Source organism: Mesocricetus auratus, unplaced genomic scaffold, assembly GCF_017639785.1.
Source record: "Mesocricetus auratus isolate SY011 unplaced genomic scaffold, BCM_Maur_2.0 Super-Scaffold_100003, whole genome shotgun sequence".
In the NCBI taxonomy this organism is placed as follows: domain Eukaryota; kingdom Metazoa; phylum Chordata; class Mammalia; order Rodentia; family Cricetidae; genus Mesocricetus; species Mesocricetus auratus.
Window position 1 is genome coordinate 119,499,414 of NW_024429188.1, and position 19,755 is coordinate 119,519,168.

Consider the following 19,755-nt stretch of genomic DNA (forward strand, 5'->3'; position numbering starts at 1 on the left):
TATTAAAGGTTCTTAAAATTTGGTGAGTAAATGGCATATTTACATGTGATTAATCCAGCATCTCTGAAACATAACTGATGACAGAGCCCTGTTGTTTAATAACACTTACTTAAACAGAACTATTGTTTTACAGACTTTGAAAAACAAGTAATATATAAATTAATAAAAACTTCAAAAGAAGTGTGGTGGGTTGGATGAAAATGGCCCCCTTAGGCTCATAGGAAGTGACATTATTTGATGTGTGGCCTTGCTGGAGTAGGTGTGGCCTTGTTGGAGGAAGTATGTTACTGTGGGGATGGGCTTTGAGGTTTCAAATGCTCAATCCAGACCCTGCTGCCTGCTAATCCAGATGTAGAACTCTCAGCTCCTTCTCCAGCATCATGTCTACCTGCACGTCACCATGCTTCCTCCATGATGATAATGGACTAAACCTCTGAAACTGTAAGCCAGCCCCAATTAAATGTTTTCCTTTGTAAAAATTGCTGTGGTCATGGTGTCTCTTCACAGCAATAGAAACCCTAACTAAGACAAGGTGATACATTAAATTGTTAACATTTATTCTAGGTGCTATAATTCTAAATACTTTTTTCTTTCTGCATTTTCTGTAATACATACTACTTTCATAATAAAATCTATAGTAAAGCTATTTATATTTTTAACTGAATCTTTTAAAAGGAAAAATTAAAGCAAAGGTATTTTAAGATGGAAAATAATTTAATCTCGCTTTAAGAACATAGCATATTCTCCAGCTCTTGGAATTTATTGAGTCCGATACTACACTTTCCCCATAAGTCTTTCAGTTCTTCAGTGGACTGGTTCACCTACAAAAAAGCTAAAAAAAAGAAGATATGATGGTTAATGCTGAACTGTTTGCATTCATTTCCACTCTCTTGATCTGCATGGTGTTACCATATAATCATATTATCTGTTCCCATGTGGTGTATGTGGGTGTGGGTATATGCAAACATATATGCAGATATATTTGGGAGTATCTGTAGAGGCCAGAGATTGGTGTACATGTTCAAAGTCTAGATTCAGTGAAGAATCTTTGTCTAAAAAATTAAGCAGAGGGGATGGAAAGATGATTAAGTTGACAAGAGTGCTTTCTGCTATGCAAGCTTATGGAGCCACATTTAGATCTCAGCACCCATGTAAAAAGATCAGCATAGTCATGCTAACCTGTAATCCAGTACTATGGGGGACAGAGACAAGACTCTTGGGATTGTTGGTTCCTAGCCTTCCCTCTGATACAGTGAGAGACACTGTCTCAATAGAAATAAGGTTGACAGTGATACAATATAACACCATGCCCTTCTTTGACCTCAGGCACACATTCCCAAACATACACATGTACATGAACCACACATATATTAACATAAAGCTCCCCCCCTCTCTCTCTCACACACACACACTCGAATGTACTTGCAGTAGGATTCAGAAGTTGTGGTAGAGTATGATCAAATTTAATTATTTGAGCCATCTCTGCAGCCCCCGACATTTAGTTTTTAATAACAATTTGGATAAACTGTATGTTTATTATAATTTTTTGTTTTATTCAATATTGTTTCATAAATATGTTTCCACATAAGTATCCTTCCACATGAACATTATGATGTCTATATGAATATACAATATTTTACTTCACAAGCTCAGACTGATGAACATTTAAGTTGTCTCCATGACTTTTTCTCAACATTATAAATCATGTTACACATTCCTTGTATGTGTATGTTTGTATACTTGTTAGTGCCAGTGAGTCCTCTTGGTTGCTAGCACTGCTTCCAGAGCACTGGGCAATTTACCAGGTTTCCCAGGTGATTGCCTTAGGTAATGAGCTGATGGCCTAACCATTTGTAGCTGCAGCTCATGGAAATAGATATATACAGGATTCTCAGCATAGACACAGGAGGGAGGGCCTTGGTCCTGCCTCAACATGGTGATGGGGCAGACTTTGTTGACTCTCCATGGGAGGACCTACCCTCTCTGAGGAGCAAAAGGCAGGGGGTGAGGGAAAATTGGAGGAAATGGGAGGCAGGGAGAGAGAGGTAACTGGGATTAGTATGTAAGAAAAAAAAGCTTTACTACCAAAAAAAAGGAAAAGAAAGGAAGGAAGGAAGGAAGGGAGGGAGGGAGGAAGGAAGGAAGGAAGGGGCACAGAGAGATTATTGCAGTCCTTATTGCGAAATGTCCTAGCAAAAAAGTGTTACTGAGACTCCACTGTGTCCACTACCATGCTCCCTTTATGACTATAGACTCAAGACTTCCTTTATTTCTACAGTGAAAAAATTAACTTTAAGTGTTTTTATTTCCTGGTTTTTGTTCTCTTTATCAAAGAAATCATGTATCTCCTGCATAGATTACTTTTTAAAATGTCATTTTCACTAAACAATTTATCTCCATTAAAGCTCTGCTTGCTTTTTTAAATCACGTGTGCTATATCTTTTATATGTTTTTACCAATGGCTCTTGTGTTTTTTTCATTTAAGTGAGGATTTTCTTTCAGATTGTCATATTTTTTGAAAAGAAGGAATAAGACCTTTCTTACCACTCAGTATCTGTTTACTTTTCCTTTTATACAAGGAATACAGCCACCATATGATACATATGGAAACCTGCCTCCCAGATGCTCCCTTGAGAAATACTTGTTACTCTAGCTGCTCAGTGTACTGTAGGTCAACAGCCTCTAGAGTTAACTCCTTTAAAGCTTGTCTCTGCTGGAGAGGACTGCTTTGTACTTCTTACTGCAACCCCTGTCCAATAATTTCCAAAATGGTGTTATGATGGTTTGATTCAGGGTACTATAGGATGTGGTCAACTAAGGCTTGGTGAGACTTGTAAGGAAGTTCACACATCTCCCTCCGCCTTCTATAGACATCAATACCTGGTTACAATACCCTGGATAGTAAATTCTTGCTTCCCTGTGTGCTTCTAGAACATATGATATATAACATACCTTTTCAACAAAACTACAGTTCCTGTCATCCAGTTCAAAGTCCAGAGTGTGGTGATATATTATTTATGATTTATTAAAGCTTGCCTGAGGGTCCAGAAAGCAAAGCTAGCTGCAAGCCATAGAGGTCAGGCATTGGTGATACACACCTTTAATGCCAGCAGCCATACTAGCTAGCCATAGTGCTAGGCAGTGATGGCACACACCTTTAGTCCCAGGACTCAGAAAACAGGCAGATGAATCTCTGTTAGTTCAAGGCCACACCGAGATACACGAAATTGATCCAGTCCTAAAGAGAAACAGCTCACACAAAGGTGATCTCAGCACTTGGGATCACAAGCCTTCAACCCCAGGATGTGAGAGGTAGAAAAAGAAGAAGCAAAGTTAGTCTCTTAGGACTAGTCTCCAGCAAAGTTTAGCAGAGGCAGCCATCTAGGATTGCACTCTGAGGATTCATGGAGCTAGCTGGATCACCCTTTCAGTCTGAGGTAGAGGTAAGAGCTAGGGGTTGGCTGCTTTTCTTCTTTGATCTTCTGCTTGAAGCTTGAAACCCAATATCAATCTCTGGCCTTTTATTTTCATGCTACAACAGAGAATTTAAGTATTTCTTGCTTTTTCTAATATGGGAATTTTGTTCTGCTTGGTTAAGAGATCTATAAAGTAAAACAAGTTATCTATCCCAATCACCACACCCTATAATGATGATGGCTTATAAAATGGTAACCATCATAAACATTCCTATTAGGAAATGGCAAACAACTAGAGACACAAGTGAGTAAGAATTCTGGAATCCTAGTAGGCAGATCTTGATTAGGTTCAGATTTTGCCTTCCAGGAGGACTTCTCTGGTCCGTTGTTCACTGTCTGTGAAGCTCTTCAAGTTCTTATTCTCTGTGGCTGTCTCCACAGCAACTTTTGAGGAACATACCCTTCTTAGGGGCCTTCAAATTTGGTGACCTACTAGAAGGTCAAAGCATTTAAATATTGTTTACACCTGATGACTCATCTAATGCCAGCTTGTTTTTTCCCTCGGCAAAAAATTTCTCTCAAAATCATAGCTAACAATAATCTGTGAATTCACAAGGAATTTGACTTCTTGACTATACATGGCTACTTTCTGGTCTCTTCTACTTTATCTTGAAATCTAGACAATTACTTTCTGGCCTCATCTTTTTTAATACCTTTGATTGCTGTCATAGGTTCTTCCTTATACTCTGTCTCTTATCATACACTGAAGCTTTTTAAAATGGTGTTCAGAGTTTTGCTACCAGGGTGTTTTTCCTTCAAACCTCCCTTAATTTCAAATGAGGAGTTGAGGGGGAGCCTGAGTGTTTTCATCCCCCAACCCCTCACATTTTCTCTTCCTTCATTGTATTGTAGCTTACGTGAGGCAGCAGAGGATCCCCATTATTACTACGGTGACAAAAAAAGCAAGAATGGCTGCTGGAGGTATGGAGCTCTTGAAGAAATCTGACAGATGATTTTTTAACTTGCTCATCCAAGATCTCTGGAGTCCTGCAGAAAGCATATGCATTCATTGAGAAGTCAAGACAATCAAACAGTTGCCTCAGATATTATGGTCTTGGAGTTGCCCAGAACACATGATTGTATGTACTTTGCTGTGCTGCCTCAAGCTAAAAACATTACTTTAGAAAGGTTATCTCACATGGATATAATTTTGTCATCAACCAAATGGGAAGATTTATGCCCATCTCAAATATCTGTAGGTCTACTTTGTGAAAGAGAATATCTGATAATAAGACAATCTTAACATATTGTTACCTAGAGTATGTCTGAAAGTGTTAAAGGACACTGAAGGAAGTTAATGTCCCAGAAAGAGAAAGGAGAAGGCAGTCAGCCATGTAGAACTAAGAAAGGGTAAAGACAATTGGGAAAAAGAACTTTTTGGAAAGTCTGCTGATTAATATGAAGCTGGAGATGTTGAGTCTTCCCCTTAGATCATTTGGGGAATGGGGATTTGATGCAACTCCGAGGAAAGAGGCTGAGAAAAACTAAACTTTCCACTGCATGAAGTTCAGAAGACACAACCACTTATAGACCTTGAACTCCAGAACATATCAGATCAAAATATGTCTGGTGTAAATGCTGCTTTGAGGGGTTCCCACTCCATATCAGTTGACTATCACTTATATATGTATTTTTTAAACAATTTTACTACACTTGTGAAACCTTCCCTTAGTCCACCCAGAACAACCTTAGTTTCTCCCTTGTCCTCAGGGAGCATTTTTCAAAACATAATGAAAGCAATTTTTTTCCTGACCTGAGACTTGAATCTTCTGTCTTTTGATGTTGGAAGCATTCATCCTAATAGCACTTATTGCACCTGATTTCAATCCTGCTTTTTCTTTCACTTCAAAGGTAAGTAAAGCTGAAGGAGTAGCTGTCTCTAACAAGAGACAAACCATGGGGCACAACAACAGTCCTATGCAGAACAGCTTCAGAGGCTTCATGTAGTCCTGCTTTGTCTGAAAAGTAAAAACCACAATTGTTCAGTTATTGCAAAAAGATTCCTGCCTGCCACACATAAAGGTAATTCATTGATTTATACCAGTGAATTCTGAACACAGTCTGTGGGTGTCCCAAACAAAATGCACTCCCTCCTCCCAAACAATGAAACAACCCCTTCAGAACTATGTTCTGTTGAGTGCCATGCAAGCATATTTTCTCACCTTTGAATCCTACATCTTATCCATCAGAGTAATCCTGTTAGCTTTATGAACTTTATATGACCCCTCATCATCATCTTTGTTCTTGCTTCCCTTCAGCCTTTTCTACAGTAAGCAAGCAGATCTTGTAAGTAGAAGTCAGATTATGTCTGTGAGATCATTGTCCTACTAAGCTTTCTTTGATCACCGTAATCCAGCTCCATGTCTTCTTGAATAAACTTGACTTATTCTTACCTTGTAACTGTTTCACTTCCTATCTCCTCTTTAAAGAATTCTCTCTAACCTAGACATGTTCATGTTTTATTACCTCAAAGTGCTCAAATGTTATTTTCTCAAGGTAGATTTCCTTGGGATCCCTTTATTAAAGTTGTCCTACTTTCAAATAAATCACCAGTCACTTCACCTGTTTGAGTTTTTGTTGTGGAATATTTTTTGAAGATGTGTTGCATTCATTTATGCTGTGGAATATTTAATGATGCAAAGATGCCTTCTTTTATGTTGCATTTGTTTAACTCTGTGAAGCTGTGTTACTTTGCCTGTCTAAAACACCTGATTGATCTAATAAAGATCTGAATGACCAATAGTGAGGCAGGAGACATGATAGGTTGGGCTGACAGGCAGAGAGAATAAATAGGAAGAGAAATCTGGGAAAAGAAGTTCAAGGACCAAGAAAATGAGAAGGAAAGGAGGACATCAGGGGCCAGCAACCCATCCAGCCAGGCATGGAGTAAGAAGTAAAGAAAGGAATATAGTATAGAGAAAGATAAAAGCCCAGAGGCAAAAGGTAGATGGGATAATTTAAATTAAGAATAGCTGGCTCGACCCAACCACCAGGTCTCTCCACACCTGTGCCCTGGATTCAGGTGAGCTTGGGTCCTCCTGGGGACCCCTTCCCCACCCATCACCTGCTCCCTCAATCTTCCCAGGCTGCTCCTGGCATTGAAAGGACCTGCCCACCCACACAGGAATGATGTGAGTCCTGCCAGACCCCAGCCCTGGCTATCCCCACACCTGCGTGCCCAGGGTCACCTGAGCTAGGGCCCGCCTGGGGACCCCTTCCCCTCCCATCACCTGCACCCTCCATCTTCCGGGGCTGCTCCTGGCATCGAGAGGACCCACCCACCCACACGGGAATGATGTGAGTCCTCCCAGACCCCACCCCTGGCTCTCTCCACACCTGCGCCCCTGGCTTCAGTGCGACCAGTGGAGACAAGGACCCCACCTGCATCCACTCAAAGAATGGATGGGAAGACAACAATATAAGAACACACTCAGCAAGAGAAAGGTCAATATGACTCCACCAGAATCTAGAGACTCCACACCAGCAAGACCTGAAAAGCATAACATAGATGAAGCAGAAGAGACAGACCTTAAAAATTATTTTATGAAGATGATAGAGACCCTCAAAGAGGAAATCCCTTATAGAAATAGAAGAAAAAAACCAAAAAATTCAAGAAATAAACAAATCTCTTAAAGAAGCTAAAGATAGTCAAGAAAAAATGAACAAGTGAAGGAAACAACCCAAACATTTCAAGTCTTGAAAGCTGAAATAAAAACAATAAAGAAAATACATAATGAAGGAATGCTGGAAATAGAAGAGATTGGTAAACGATTGGTAAGTATAAGCAATAGAATACAAGAGATGGAAGAGAGAATCTCAGGTGTTGAAGACTCATTAGAGGATATACAGTCATCAACCAAAGAAAATCTCAAGTTCAACTAATCCCTAACACATAACACCAGGAAATATGGGACACTATGAAGAGGCCAAACCTGAGTATAATAGGTATAGAAGAAGGTGAAGAAATACAGCTCAAAGGTACAGAAAATATTTTCAACAAAATCATAGAAGAAAACTTCCCTAACCTAAAGAAGGATATGCTTATGAAAATACAAGAATCATACAGAACACCAAATAGACTGGACAAGAAAAAGAAGTCACCTTGCCACATAATAATCAAAACATCAAACCTACATAATAAAGAAAAATATTAAGAGCAGCTAAAGAAAAAGGCCAAGTAGCATAAAAAGACAGACCTATCCTAATTACACCCGAATTCTTAATGGAAACTATAAAAGCCAGAAGGTCCTGGATAGATGTCCTACAAACACTAAGGGAACAAGGATGACAGTGCAGACTACTGTACCCAGCAAAGCTTTCAATTACCATAGATGGAGAAAACAAAATATTCCATGACAAAACCAAATTTAAACAACACATATCCACAAATCCAACTCTACAGAAAGTACTGGAAGGAAAACTTCAACCCAATGAAGATAACTACACTCACAAAGATATAGGCAATAGATAATCCCACTTTACCAAACACTAAAAGAAAAATGGAGAGAAACCCACACAAAATAACATCACCGCCAATAAATACCAAACAAACAAGAATCAACAATCAATTGTCATTATTATTCTTCAATGTCAATGGTCTTAACTTGCCTATAAAATGACACAGACTAACAGAATGGATACAAAGACAGAACCCATCCTTCTGCTGCATACAAGAAACACATCTCAACGTCAAAGACAGATGTTACCTCAGAGTAAAGGGTTGGGAAAAGATTTTCCAATCAAATGGACCCAAGAAACTAGCTGGTGTAGCAATCCTACTATCTAACAAATTAGAATTCAAATTAAAATCAATCAAAGGAGATGAAGAAGGACGTTTCATATTAATCACAGGAAAAGTCCATCAAGATGAAGTCTCAAATCTGAACATCTATGCCCCCAATACAAAGGCACCCACATTCATGAAAGAAACATTACTAAAGCTCAAATTGCACATAAAATCTCGCACACTAGTAGTAGGAGACTTCAACACTCTGCTCTCACCACTAGACAGCACCTCCAGACAAAAACTTAACAAAGAAACAAAAGAACTAACAGAATTTATGACACAATTGGGTTTAACAGACATCTACAGAACATTCCATCCAAACACAAAAGAATATACCTTTTTCTCAGCACCACATGAAACCTTCTCTAAAATCAACCACGTAATCTGAAACACAGCCAACCTCCACAGATACAAAAAAATTGGAATAACCCCCTGTATCTTAACAGACCACCATACTTTAAAATTAGAATCCAACAACACAAATTGCAGAAACCCTACAAACTCATGGAAATTGAATAATGCACAATTGCACCATTCCTGGTTCAAAGAAGAAATAAAAAAAGAAATTAAAGACTTCCTAGAATTCAATGAGAATGAAGACACAATTTACCCAAACTTATGGGACACTTTGGAAGCAGTGCTGAGAGGAAAGTTCATAGCACTAAGTGCCCACATGAACAAACTGGAGAATAGTCACACTAGAGAATTAACAGCACACCTGCAAGCTCTAGAACACAAAGAAGCAAACTCACCCAGGAGGCGTAGATGCCAGGAAATAATCAAATTGAGGGCTGAAATCAGTAAAGTAGAAACCAGGAAAACATTGCAAAGAATCAATGAAACAAAGAGTTGGTTCTTTGAGAAAGTCAACAAGATAGACAAACCTTTATCCAAACTAACCAAAAGGCAGAGAGAGAGAGAGAGAGCATGCTAATAAACAAAATCAGAAATGAAAAGGGGGACATAAAAATGGACACTGAGGAAATCTGGAGAATCATCAGGGCATACTTTGAAAACTTGTACTCCACAAAATTTGAAAATTTAAAGGAAATAGACAATTTTCTGGATAGATATCACTTGCCAAAATTAAATCAAGAACAGATAAGCAATCTTAACAGCCCTATAACCCTTAATGAAATAGAAGCAGTCATCAAAAGTCTCCCAACCAAAAAAAAAAGCCCATTCCCAGATGGCTTCAGTGCAGAATTCTACCAGAAATTCGAAGAATAGCTAATATCAATACTCCTCAAACTGTTCCACACAATAGAAGACAGATCATTGCCAAAGTCTTTTTACCAGGCTATAATTCATTTGGTTTCCAAGCCACATAAAGACACAACTAAGAAAGAGAACTACAGACCAATTTCCCTCATGAACAATGATGCAAAAATGCTCAATAAACTACTAGCAAGTCGAATCCAAGGATACATCAGAAAAATCATCCACCATGATCAAGTAGGCTTCATCCCAGGGATGCAGTGATGGTTCAACATATGAAAATCTATCAATGTTATCCACCATATAAACAAACTGTGATGGGAGATGTCATTCTGAAATCTGTTTTTTATTGATTGTTGAATAAAGAAAGCACTGTTGTCCAATAGGGAAGCAAGATAGGTAGGACTAGGAGTCGAGGAGGATTCTGGGAAAGAGAGACACAGGGAGTCATGATGTAGCCGCCATAGGAATGAGAGGTCCGGACCCCTTTCTCTGGTAAGAGAAATACTTAGATTAACAATTATGGGGTAAATACTTAAGTCAGAAATAGCCAGTAAGAAACAAGCAAGGCCAACAGCTTCATAATTAATATAGCCTCCTGTGTGTTCATTGGGACTGATGCGGCTCTGGAACCAGGCTGGCGGGCTTCACTCAACATATGGTGTCAGCATGTGGGATTGAATTTCCACGTGGAATGACAAGAACTTAAAAGGAATTTTAGAAACAAAAGAACAGAGAGAAGCACAGCTTCTTGGTAGCAGCATTTTTCTTAGGTGGGCTCTGTTTCGTTAGCAACAAGCAGAGACTCATGCATCTCACTTAAGGGAGTCTTCCTGACTCAGCATAAGCAAAAAACAAAACAACAACAACAAAAAAAACAAACCACTAAGGTTCTTTTAAAAGGCTCTACTAACAATTGAAAGGTGTGTACGTACAGCTTGAAGTGGCAGTGACTACATCTCCAAGCTGGCAGCTTTTGCTGGATGTCAGCATAGACTGAGGCGATGAGCTGGAGTCAAACCTACACTCGCCATCTTGGAAAAACTGCAGTTTAAACAGCCATGGTTTTTAGCAGATAAGACACGTGGCCAGATAAACATAAAGATTTACAGTAAAGTAAGATTCAGATGAAGAAAAACCTCTAAAGGTTTACAGTGTGTTGAAAAGTGTACATAGGATTGAGAGAGAAAAAGAAATGTTATAGTAATAAATAAATAGAGAAGCTGGCTGTGGTGGCATACGCCGATAGGATTTGCTCCAGAGGCAGAGGCAGGCGGGTTTCCAGAGAAACCCTGTCTCAGAGAAATAAATAAACAAAGTAAAACAATGGAGTAATAATAATAGATAAATAAGTCATGTAAAGATGGAAAATACATAGAGTCTAGACACTGCATGCTATTGTGTTTTTCAGTTTTTGATTGCTAAAGAAGGGGAAATTGCTAAAGTATACTTGATTATAAATGCTGCTGAACTGAGCTGAACTCAAGAAATCCAGTGACAGAGAGGGAGGACTGATGACCAAAGGGATTAAGACTGGGCTGGTTTTCCCCCTCCATCTTCGGGGCCGCTCCCGGCTTCCAGAAGACCCGCCCACACAGGAAAGAGATCAGCCTCTCCAAGACCCCAACCCAGCGAGCCCAGCTTCAGGTGAGATTGGGTCTCCAGCGGGGACCGCCCGCCCATCACCCATCCCCCTCCATCTTCGGGGCCGCTCCCGGCTTCCAGAAGAGCCGCCCACACAGGAAAGACATCAGCCCCTCCAAGACCCCAACTCCAGGGAGTCCAGCTTCAGGAAAGACACCAGCCCCTCCAAGACCCCAACCCCAGCGAGTCCAGCTTCAGCATCCCCAGCTTCAGCTGCAGTAAGGAAGGAGACCAGTGGAGACGGAAAGACCCCACCACACCCACTGGAAGAAGAGATGGGAAGAAGACAGAATAAGAGATCACCCAGCAATAGAAACACCAACATGACCCCACCAGAATCCAGGGATCAAACACCAGCAAGACCCGAAAAGCACTACATAGATGAAGAAGAGGAGACAGACCTTAAAAATTATTTCATGAAGATGATGGAGACCCTCAAAGAAGAAACGAGGAAATCCCTTAAAGAAATAGAAGAAAAAACAAACAAAAAAATCCATGAAATGGGGGAAAAATTCAAGAAATAAACAAGTCTCTCAAAGAATCTAAAGAGCACCAAGAAAAAACAACCAAGAAAATTAAGGAAACAGCTCAAACAGTTGAAGGATTGAAAGCTGAAATAGAAACGATAAAGAAAACACAGAATGAAGGGATGCTGGAAATAGAAAAGCTCGGTAAACGGTCTGGAACTACAGATGCAAGTATCACCAATAGAATACAAGAGATAGAAGAGAGAATCTCAGGTGTTGAAGACTCATTAGAGGATATAGGGTCGTCAACCAAAGAAAATCTCAAAACCAACAAATCCTTAACACAAAATATCCAGGAAATATGGGACACCGTGAAGAAGCCAAACCTGAGAATAATAGGTATAGAAGAAGGTGAAGAACTTCAACTTAAAGGTACAGAAAACATATTCAACAAAATCATAGAAGAAAACTTCCCTAACCTAAAGAAAGATATGCCTATGAAAGTACAAGAATCTTACAGAACACCAAATAGGCTTGACCAGAAAAAGAAGTCACCTCGCCATATAATAATCAAAACATCAAACCTACAGAGTAAAGACAAAATATTAAGAGCAGCTAAAGAAAAAGGCCAAGTAACATACAAAGGCAGACCTATCCGAATTATACCTGACTTCTCAATGGAAACGATGAAAGCCAGAAGATCCTGGTCAGATGTCCTACAAACGCTAAGGGAACAAGGATGCCAGCCCAGACTACTATATCCAGCAAAGCTCTCAGTTACCATAGATGGAGAAAACAAAATATTCCATGACAAAGCCAGATTTAAACAATACGTATCCATGAATCCAGCTCTACAGAAAATGCTAGAAGGAAAACCTAGAGCCAAGGAAGATAACTACATTCACAAAGACACAGGCAATATATAATCATACTTTACAAAACACCAAAGGAAAAAGGGAGGAGAAACTACACAAAATAACTTCACTAACAATAAATCAAGCGCAAACAAGGATCACCAATCAATGGTCATTAATATCCCTCAATGTCAACGGCCTCAACTTGCCTATAAAAAGACACAGACTAGCAGAATGGATACAAAGACAGAACCCTTCCTTCTGCTGCATACAAGAAACACATCTCAACACCAAAGACAGACGTTATCTCAGAGTAAAGGGCTGGGAAAAGATCTTCCAATCAAACGGCCCCAAGGAACAAGCGGGCATAGCAATCCTAATATCTAACAAATTAGACTTCAAATTAAAATCAATCAAAAGAGATGAAGAAGGGCACTTCATATTCATCAAAGGAAAAATACATCAAGACGAAGTCTCGATTTTAAACATCTACGCCCCAAATACAAAGGCACCTACATTCGTGAAAGAAACATTACTAAAGCTCAAAATGCACATAAAATCTCACACACTAATAGTAGGAGACTTCAACACTCCGGCTCTCACCGCTAGACAGGACCTCCAGACAGAAACTTAACAAAGAAACAAAAGAATTAATAGAAGTTATGACCCAACTGGGTTTAACAGACATCTATAGAACACTCCACCCAAATACAAAGGGATATACCTTCTTCTCGGCACCACATGGAACCTTCTCTAAAATTGACCACATAATAGGAAACATAGCAAATATCCACAGATACAAAAAAATTGGAATAACCCCCTGCATCTTATCAGACCACCATGCATTAACATTAGAATTCAACAATAACACAAATCGCAGAAACCCTACAAACTAATGGAGATTGAACAATGCACAATTGCACCATCCCTGGGTAAAGGAACAAATAAAAAAAGAAATTAAAGACTTCCTCGATTTCAATGAGAATGAAGACACAACATACACAAACTTATGGGACACTTTGAAAGCAGTGCTGAGAGGAAAGTTTATAGCACTAAGTGCCCACATGAAAAAACTGGAGAACAGTCATACTAGAGAATTAATAGCACAGCTGAATGTTCTAGAACAAAAAGAAGCAAACTCCCCCAGGAGGAGCAGACGCCAGGAAATAATCAAATTGAGGGCTGAAATCAATCAAGTAGAAACCAGGAAAACACTGAGAAGAATCAATGAAACAAAGAGTTGGTTCTTTGAGAAAATCAACAAAATAGACAAACCCCTGTCCAAACTAACCAAAAGACAGAGAGAGAACATGCTAATTAACAAAATCAGGGATGAAAAAGGGGACATAACAACGGACTCTGAGGAAATCAAGAGAATCATCAGGGCATACTTTGAAAATCTGTACTCCACAAAATTTGAAAATTTAAAGGAAATGGACAATTTCCTGGATAGATATCACTTGCCAAAACTAAATCAAGAACAGATAAATAATCTAAACAGACCTATAACCCCTAATGAAATAGAAGCAGTCATCAAAAGTCTCCCAAACAAAAAAAGCCCAGGCCCAGATGGCTTCAGTGCAGAATTCTACCAGAAATTCAAAGAAGAGCTCATTCCAATACTCGTCAAAGTATTCCACACAATAGAAGCAGGAGGCTCACTGCCAAACTCTTTCTACGAGGCTACAATTACCTTGATACCCAAGCCACACAAAGACACAACTAAGAAAGAGAACTATAGACCAATATCCCTCATGAACATTGATGCAAAAATACTCAATAAAATACTTGCAAACCGGATTCAAGAACACATCAGAAAAATCATCCACCATGATCAAGTAGGCTTCATTCCAGGAATGCAGGGATGGTGCAACATTAGAAAATCTATCAATGTAATCCACCATATTAACAATCTGTGAAAGAAAAACCACATGATCATCTCACTAGATGCTGAAAAAGCCTTTGACAAAATCCAGCACCCCTTCATGATAAAGGTCCTAGAGAGATCAGGGATAACAGGAACGTACCTGAATATAATAAAAGCAATATACAGTAAACCAACAGCTAACATCAAACTAAATGGAGAGAAACTCAAAGCAATTCCTCTAAAATCAGGAACAAGACAAGGCTGTCCACTCTCTCCATATCTCTTCAATATTGTACTTGAAGTTCTAGCTACAGCAATAAGACAACAAAAGGAGATAAAGGGGATACAAATAGGCAAAGAAGAAGTCAAACTTTCACTATTTGCAGATGATATGATAGTTTACATAAGTGACCCAAAAAACTCCGCAAGGTTACTCCTAGAGCTGATAAACACCTTCAGCAATGTGGCAGGATACAAGGTAAACTCAAAAAAATCAGTGGCCCTATTATATACAGATGATGAAGTGACTGAGAAAGAAATCAAAGAAACATCACTCTTTACAATAGCCAAAAACAGCATCAAGTATCTGGGGATAATGTTAACCAAGGAAGTGAAAGACCTGTATATCAAGAACTTTGTGTCTTTAAAGAAAGAAATCAAAGAGGATACCAGAAAATGGAAAGATCTCCCATGCTCTTGGATTGGTAGGATCAACATAATTAAAATGGCAATCTTGCCAAAAGCAGTCTATAGATTCAATGCAATCCCTATCAAAATTCCATCACAATTCTTCAAGGACCTGGAAAGAACATTAATCAACTTTATATGGAAAAACAAAAGGCCCAGGATAGCCAAAACATCCCTATACAATAAAGGAACTTCAGGAGGCATCACCATACCTGACTTCAAGCTCTATTATAGAGCTATAGTCCTGAAAACAGCTTGGTATTGGCACAAAAATAGGCAGGTAGACCAATGGAACCGAATTGAAAGTCCTAATTTTAACCCACACACCTATGAACACTTGATTTTTGACAAAGAAGCTAAAACTGTACAGTGGAAAAAAGAAAGCATCTTCAACAAATGGTGCTGGCATAACTGGGTACTGGTATGCAGAAGACTGCAGATAGATCCATGTTTATCGCCTTGTACAAAACATAAGTCCAAATGGATCAAAGATCTCAACATAAATCCAGCCACACTGAAACTTTTAGAAGAGAAAGTGAGAGATACTCTTCAACGAGTTGGTACAGGAGACCACTTCCTAAACATAACACCAGTGGCACAGGCACTGAGATCGACAATTAACCTATGGGGCCCTGAGCTGTGGATCAGTGTCTATCCCTGGTATACAAACTGTCTTCATGTGCCTATAGCACAAAGAGAGATGCTGTCTCAGCCTGGACTCTTAGGGGAGTGCCTTGACCCTACCAAGAGTAAAATGACAGACTCTAGATATCCCCTATGTGGAAGGATTTGGCAATAGGGTGGGAGGGAGGGGGGAAGGGGAGTGCGGGAAGAGGGGAGGGAGAGGGAACTGGGATTGACATGTAAAACAAGCTATTTAAAATTAAAATAAAAAATGATAAAAAAGTAAAAAAAAACCTAATAGTTAAAAAAAAAAAGACTGGGCTGGTTTAACCCCCAGAAACAGCTGATCTGACAAGGGTTAGCTCTTTAATCCCAGAATGATGCCTGGGAATCCAGCATGGGACTGATCATGACCCCCTGAATGAGGGTGTCAGTGAGGAGGCCTAGGTAATCTATTGAGCCTTGGGTAGTAGATCAGTATTTACCTCGGGTATACAAATGAACTTTGGACTCCCATCCAACAATGAGAGATGCACTCTCACCCTAAACTCTTGGGGGAGGGTCCAGGTCCTGCCCTGGATGAAATGACAGACTATGGAAACCTCCATGGAGGGCCTCATGAGGGGGTACTGGGGGGTTGGTGGGAGGGCACAGGAGGAGGGGAGAGAAACGGAGAGGGACCTGGAATTGACATGTGAAGCGACCTTGTTTCTAATTTAAATTTAAATTTAAAAATAAAAAATTCATAAAAAATAAATGCTGCTGAATTAATCCATCTTATATATTTCAAAAATGCTTTGACTTCTAACTTTAAACATAAGGACCGGTTACTTGGGCAGAGTTTTTGTTTGTGTTTCCACAGAAAATGGAAAGCTGTGGATTCCTTCCAAGCTTCTGCAGTTTGATGAATCAAGACCCCCAGAAGCAGTGGCCCAAGTGATTCAACATCTAAAACAGCTAAGATGATGGAGCCTTAAGATCCTCTGAACAGATGGGGAATACGGTGAGGGGTGGGGGAGGGGGAGCTGGGAAATAGAGAGGGGGAAAAGAGGAAGAAAGAGTAGGTCATGGGGGAACAGGAAAGTTGACTGGGGGGAGAGGATAGGGGGAAGAGGGAATCATAGGTTAGAAGACAGATCAGGCACCATTGTGACCTCCAGTGATCTAAAGGGATGACACCAATTGGCAAGCTAAGCAATAGTGGAGAGACCACCTTGAATGCCCATTCCTGATAATGAACTTGATGTCTATAACCATCCTGGAGCCTTCATTCAGTGACTGATGGAACCAGAGGCAAACACCCACAGTTAAACACTGAACTGAACCCAAGGAACCCAGAGACAGAGAGAGAGGAGCGATGAGCAAATTGGCAAAGAATGGGCTGGCAAAACCAGCAGAGACAGCTGATCTGAACAGGGGAGAGCTCTTGGACTCTAGACCCACAGTTGGGAGGCCAGCATGGAACTTATCCAGACCCCCTGAATGTGAGAGTCAGTGAGGAGGCCTGGGCAACCTATGGGGTCCTGAGCAGTGGATCAGTGTTTATCCCTCGAATACTAACAGACTTCGTGTGTCCATAACACAAAGAGGGATGCTCTCTCATCCTGGACTCTTAGGGGAGTGCCTGGACCCTACCCTGAATGAAATGACAGACTCTATATATCCCCTATGTGGAAGGAATTGGTAATAGGGTGGGAGGATGGGGGGGGATGGTGGGGGCTGCGGGAGGAGGTGAGGGAGAGGGAACTGGGATTGACATGTAAAACAAGGTATTTAAAATTAAAATAAAAAATAATAAAAAATACATTAAAAAACAACAAAAAGATGATGGAGCCTTACAGACCCCAAAAGTAAGGACTTGTACAGGTTTCTGAGTTTTGTCATGATCCCCATGGTATGAACAGCGCCCCCATCCAGCAGGAATCAGATTGGAATGAGAAACATCCAAATTCCCATATTGTAGGAGGAGGCCTGTATGCCGCCATTAACCATGTGACTTACTAGAGGCGCATACAGATGAGGTAAGAGCGGTTTACCACACCACTAACCACACCCACTTTAGGCATGACTAAAGACGTATATATATATATATATATATATATATATATATATATATATATATATGGACGGACGTAAAGACGTATACGTACATAGGCGGTGAACTACGTCACTAGCCAGGCCCACTTTTGGGCATGGCTAGGGGGCGTTATGGGGGAAGGCATAAAAGACAGCACACAGGAAGTCTTGGTCTCTTTTCCCGGAGTTCGGCTTCCGGTTCGGCAGCGGGAAAATTACTTGGCTCATCTGGGTTACTTGTTTGGTATCTTGTGAGTAATTTCTACAATAAATACTTAGTTTTACTTTCAGTAAGTGTCTCGCTTATCGTTACAGCGTCATTTGGAGCATCATTCTGATCCCCATGGTATGAACAGCGCCCCCATCCAGCAGGAAGCAGTTTGGAATGAGCAACATCCAAATTCCCATATTGTTTATAAATCTTTGTTTTCATTTAAATGGGGTTGCTTACAATTGGTTAATGATCACAACCAATCTCTTTTTAATGGTAAAATGGAAAATATGGTATGGAAATGAATACTATTGGCATGGTTTTTCATTTATTGATAAAAATTCAAGGTCAATTTTGTGATATGTGTATTTCTCCTCTTGATTAAATATTGTGCTTACACTGATCTTTTAAAATGTAATACATAATTAAATACAGACTATAGATAGTCACTTATAATAGTCAGAACTTATAGTTAGGTTAGTTAGGTTTTCTAGATATACACAGATATGTTTGAGATAGATAGTCTTCACACCTTTCAAAAACCTTCAGAAAATGGCATTTAAAATGGTTTAGGGTTTTTCTTGACAATGAGAAATGTCTGCTCCTGGCAGCACCAATTATATCTGAGAGGAAGATGGGCATCGAAGAAACTCATTATCGAGTTTGCTTTCAACATGGCAAGATTAGCCATTTGGGCAAGAAACTGCTCTTGCCTGGACTGTTTGACTGTTGCTGTATAAAGTGGACATGCAGGACCCACAGGAAAGTTACTGCTGAACTCAAACCGTCCTTCAGGGTTCCTGCTTCATGGAAGAGTCTACGAGACCTTCTGTAGGACACAGAAAAATGACTGACAGACTGCCAATGCAGATGGACAGTTTGAAATTTCCTGCTTTGCTGAGAAGTCTTCTGGATACATTGTGGCCTATGGGCTGAAGATGGATGCCCCAACATTACAGAGGAACTTTGGGTGACTGTCCAGGCAGCTGAGATGTCTCTGTCAATCCTAGTGTTTATATATTATCCTTCTGTGGTCTTTGATGGAGTTGAAGATAGATAGTTATAGTTAGTCATGATAAAAGATAAGTTACATATAAGACTTTAGACTCACAAAGATAGATGATATTTTCTTTAAATCTTACTAAATGTTAATGAACAAAATATTCAAACTATGTTCTTACTTGATAACTGTTCTGTTATATGTAATTTGACCGTTAAAGTTAAAACCTTTCTTTTTATTTAGACAGAAAAGAGGAGATGATGGGAGATGTCATTCTGAAATCTGTCTCTTATTGGTTGTTGAATAAAGCACTGTTGGCCAATAGGGAAGCAAGATAGGTGGGACTGGGAGTTGAGTAGGAACCAGGCTGGCGGGAAGACTTCACTCAACCCTGGGGTATTACTGTTGTACTTGGAGGGAAATTGTGGATATGTGAGGAAAAACTTCCCTAGTTCTAATAGTCTTGGGCACTTGAGTGTCAAACTCCTACAGGCTTGAATGCCCATATCAGAATAATATATTGCCAAGTCAAGAGAACCAGAGACTTTTGTCCCCTGGTCTTAGAAACAGAGAATTACAGCTATAGGTGTTCAGGCTATACTGCTCTAGATAGCGTGACAATTAGTAAAAGGTCTCAGTTCTAAACAGCAACTGTTGACAATAACAATCAACGAGAGTTAGAAGCAGATAATGTTACAACTCCTAGAATTAGGTTGTCCATCTTCTCAGGCTTTAAGGGTTGGAGCACCCAGAAACTTTTCCAGTGACTGGGTCTTATAGTCGTTCATCCATAACTTGGCCTTCTCTAAACTTCTAACACTACTTTGCAGCTACTGCCGTCCTCT

General features: G+C 39.8%; 1 protein-coding gene across 1 annotated transcript; it reads right to left on the minus strand.

Annotated features, from left to right (window-relative positions):
- Positions 1-725: 725 nt before the first annotated feature.
- Positions 726-5,419, minus strand: Smim9 (small integral membrane protein 9). Its single transcript, XM_013126283.3, has 3 exons — positions 5,230-5,419; positions 4,334-4,463; positions 726-832 (listed from the first exon to the last, which is right to left on the minus strand). Exons 1-3 carry the CDS (start codon positions 5,417-5,419, stop codon positions 805-807), a joined length of 348 nt encoding a protein of 115 aa, XP_012981737.2. The 3' UTR covers positions 726-804.
- Between the last annotated feature and the right edge of the window lie 14,336 nt (positions 5,420-19,755).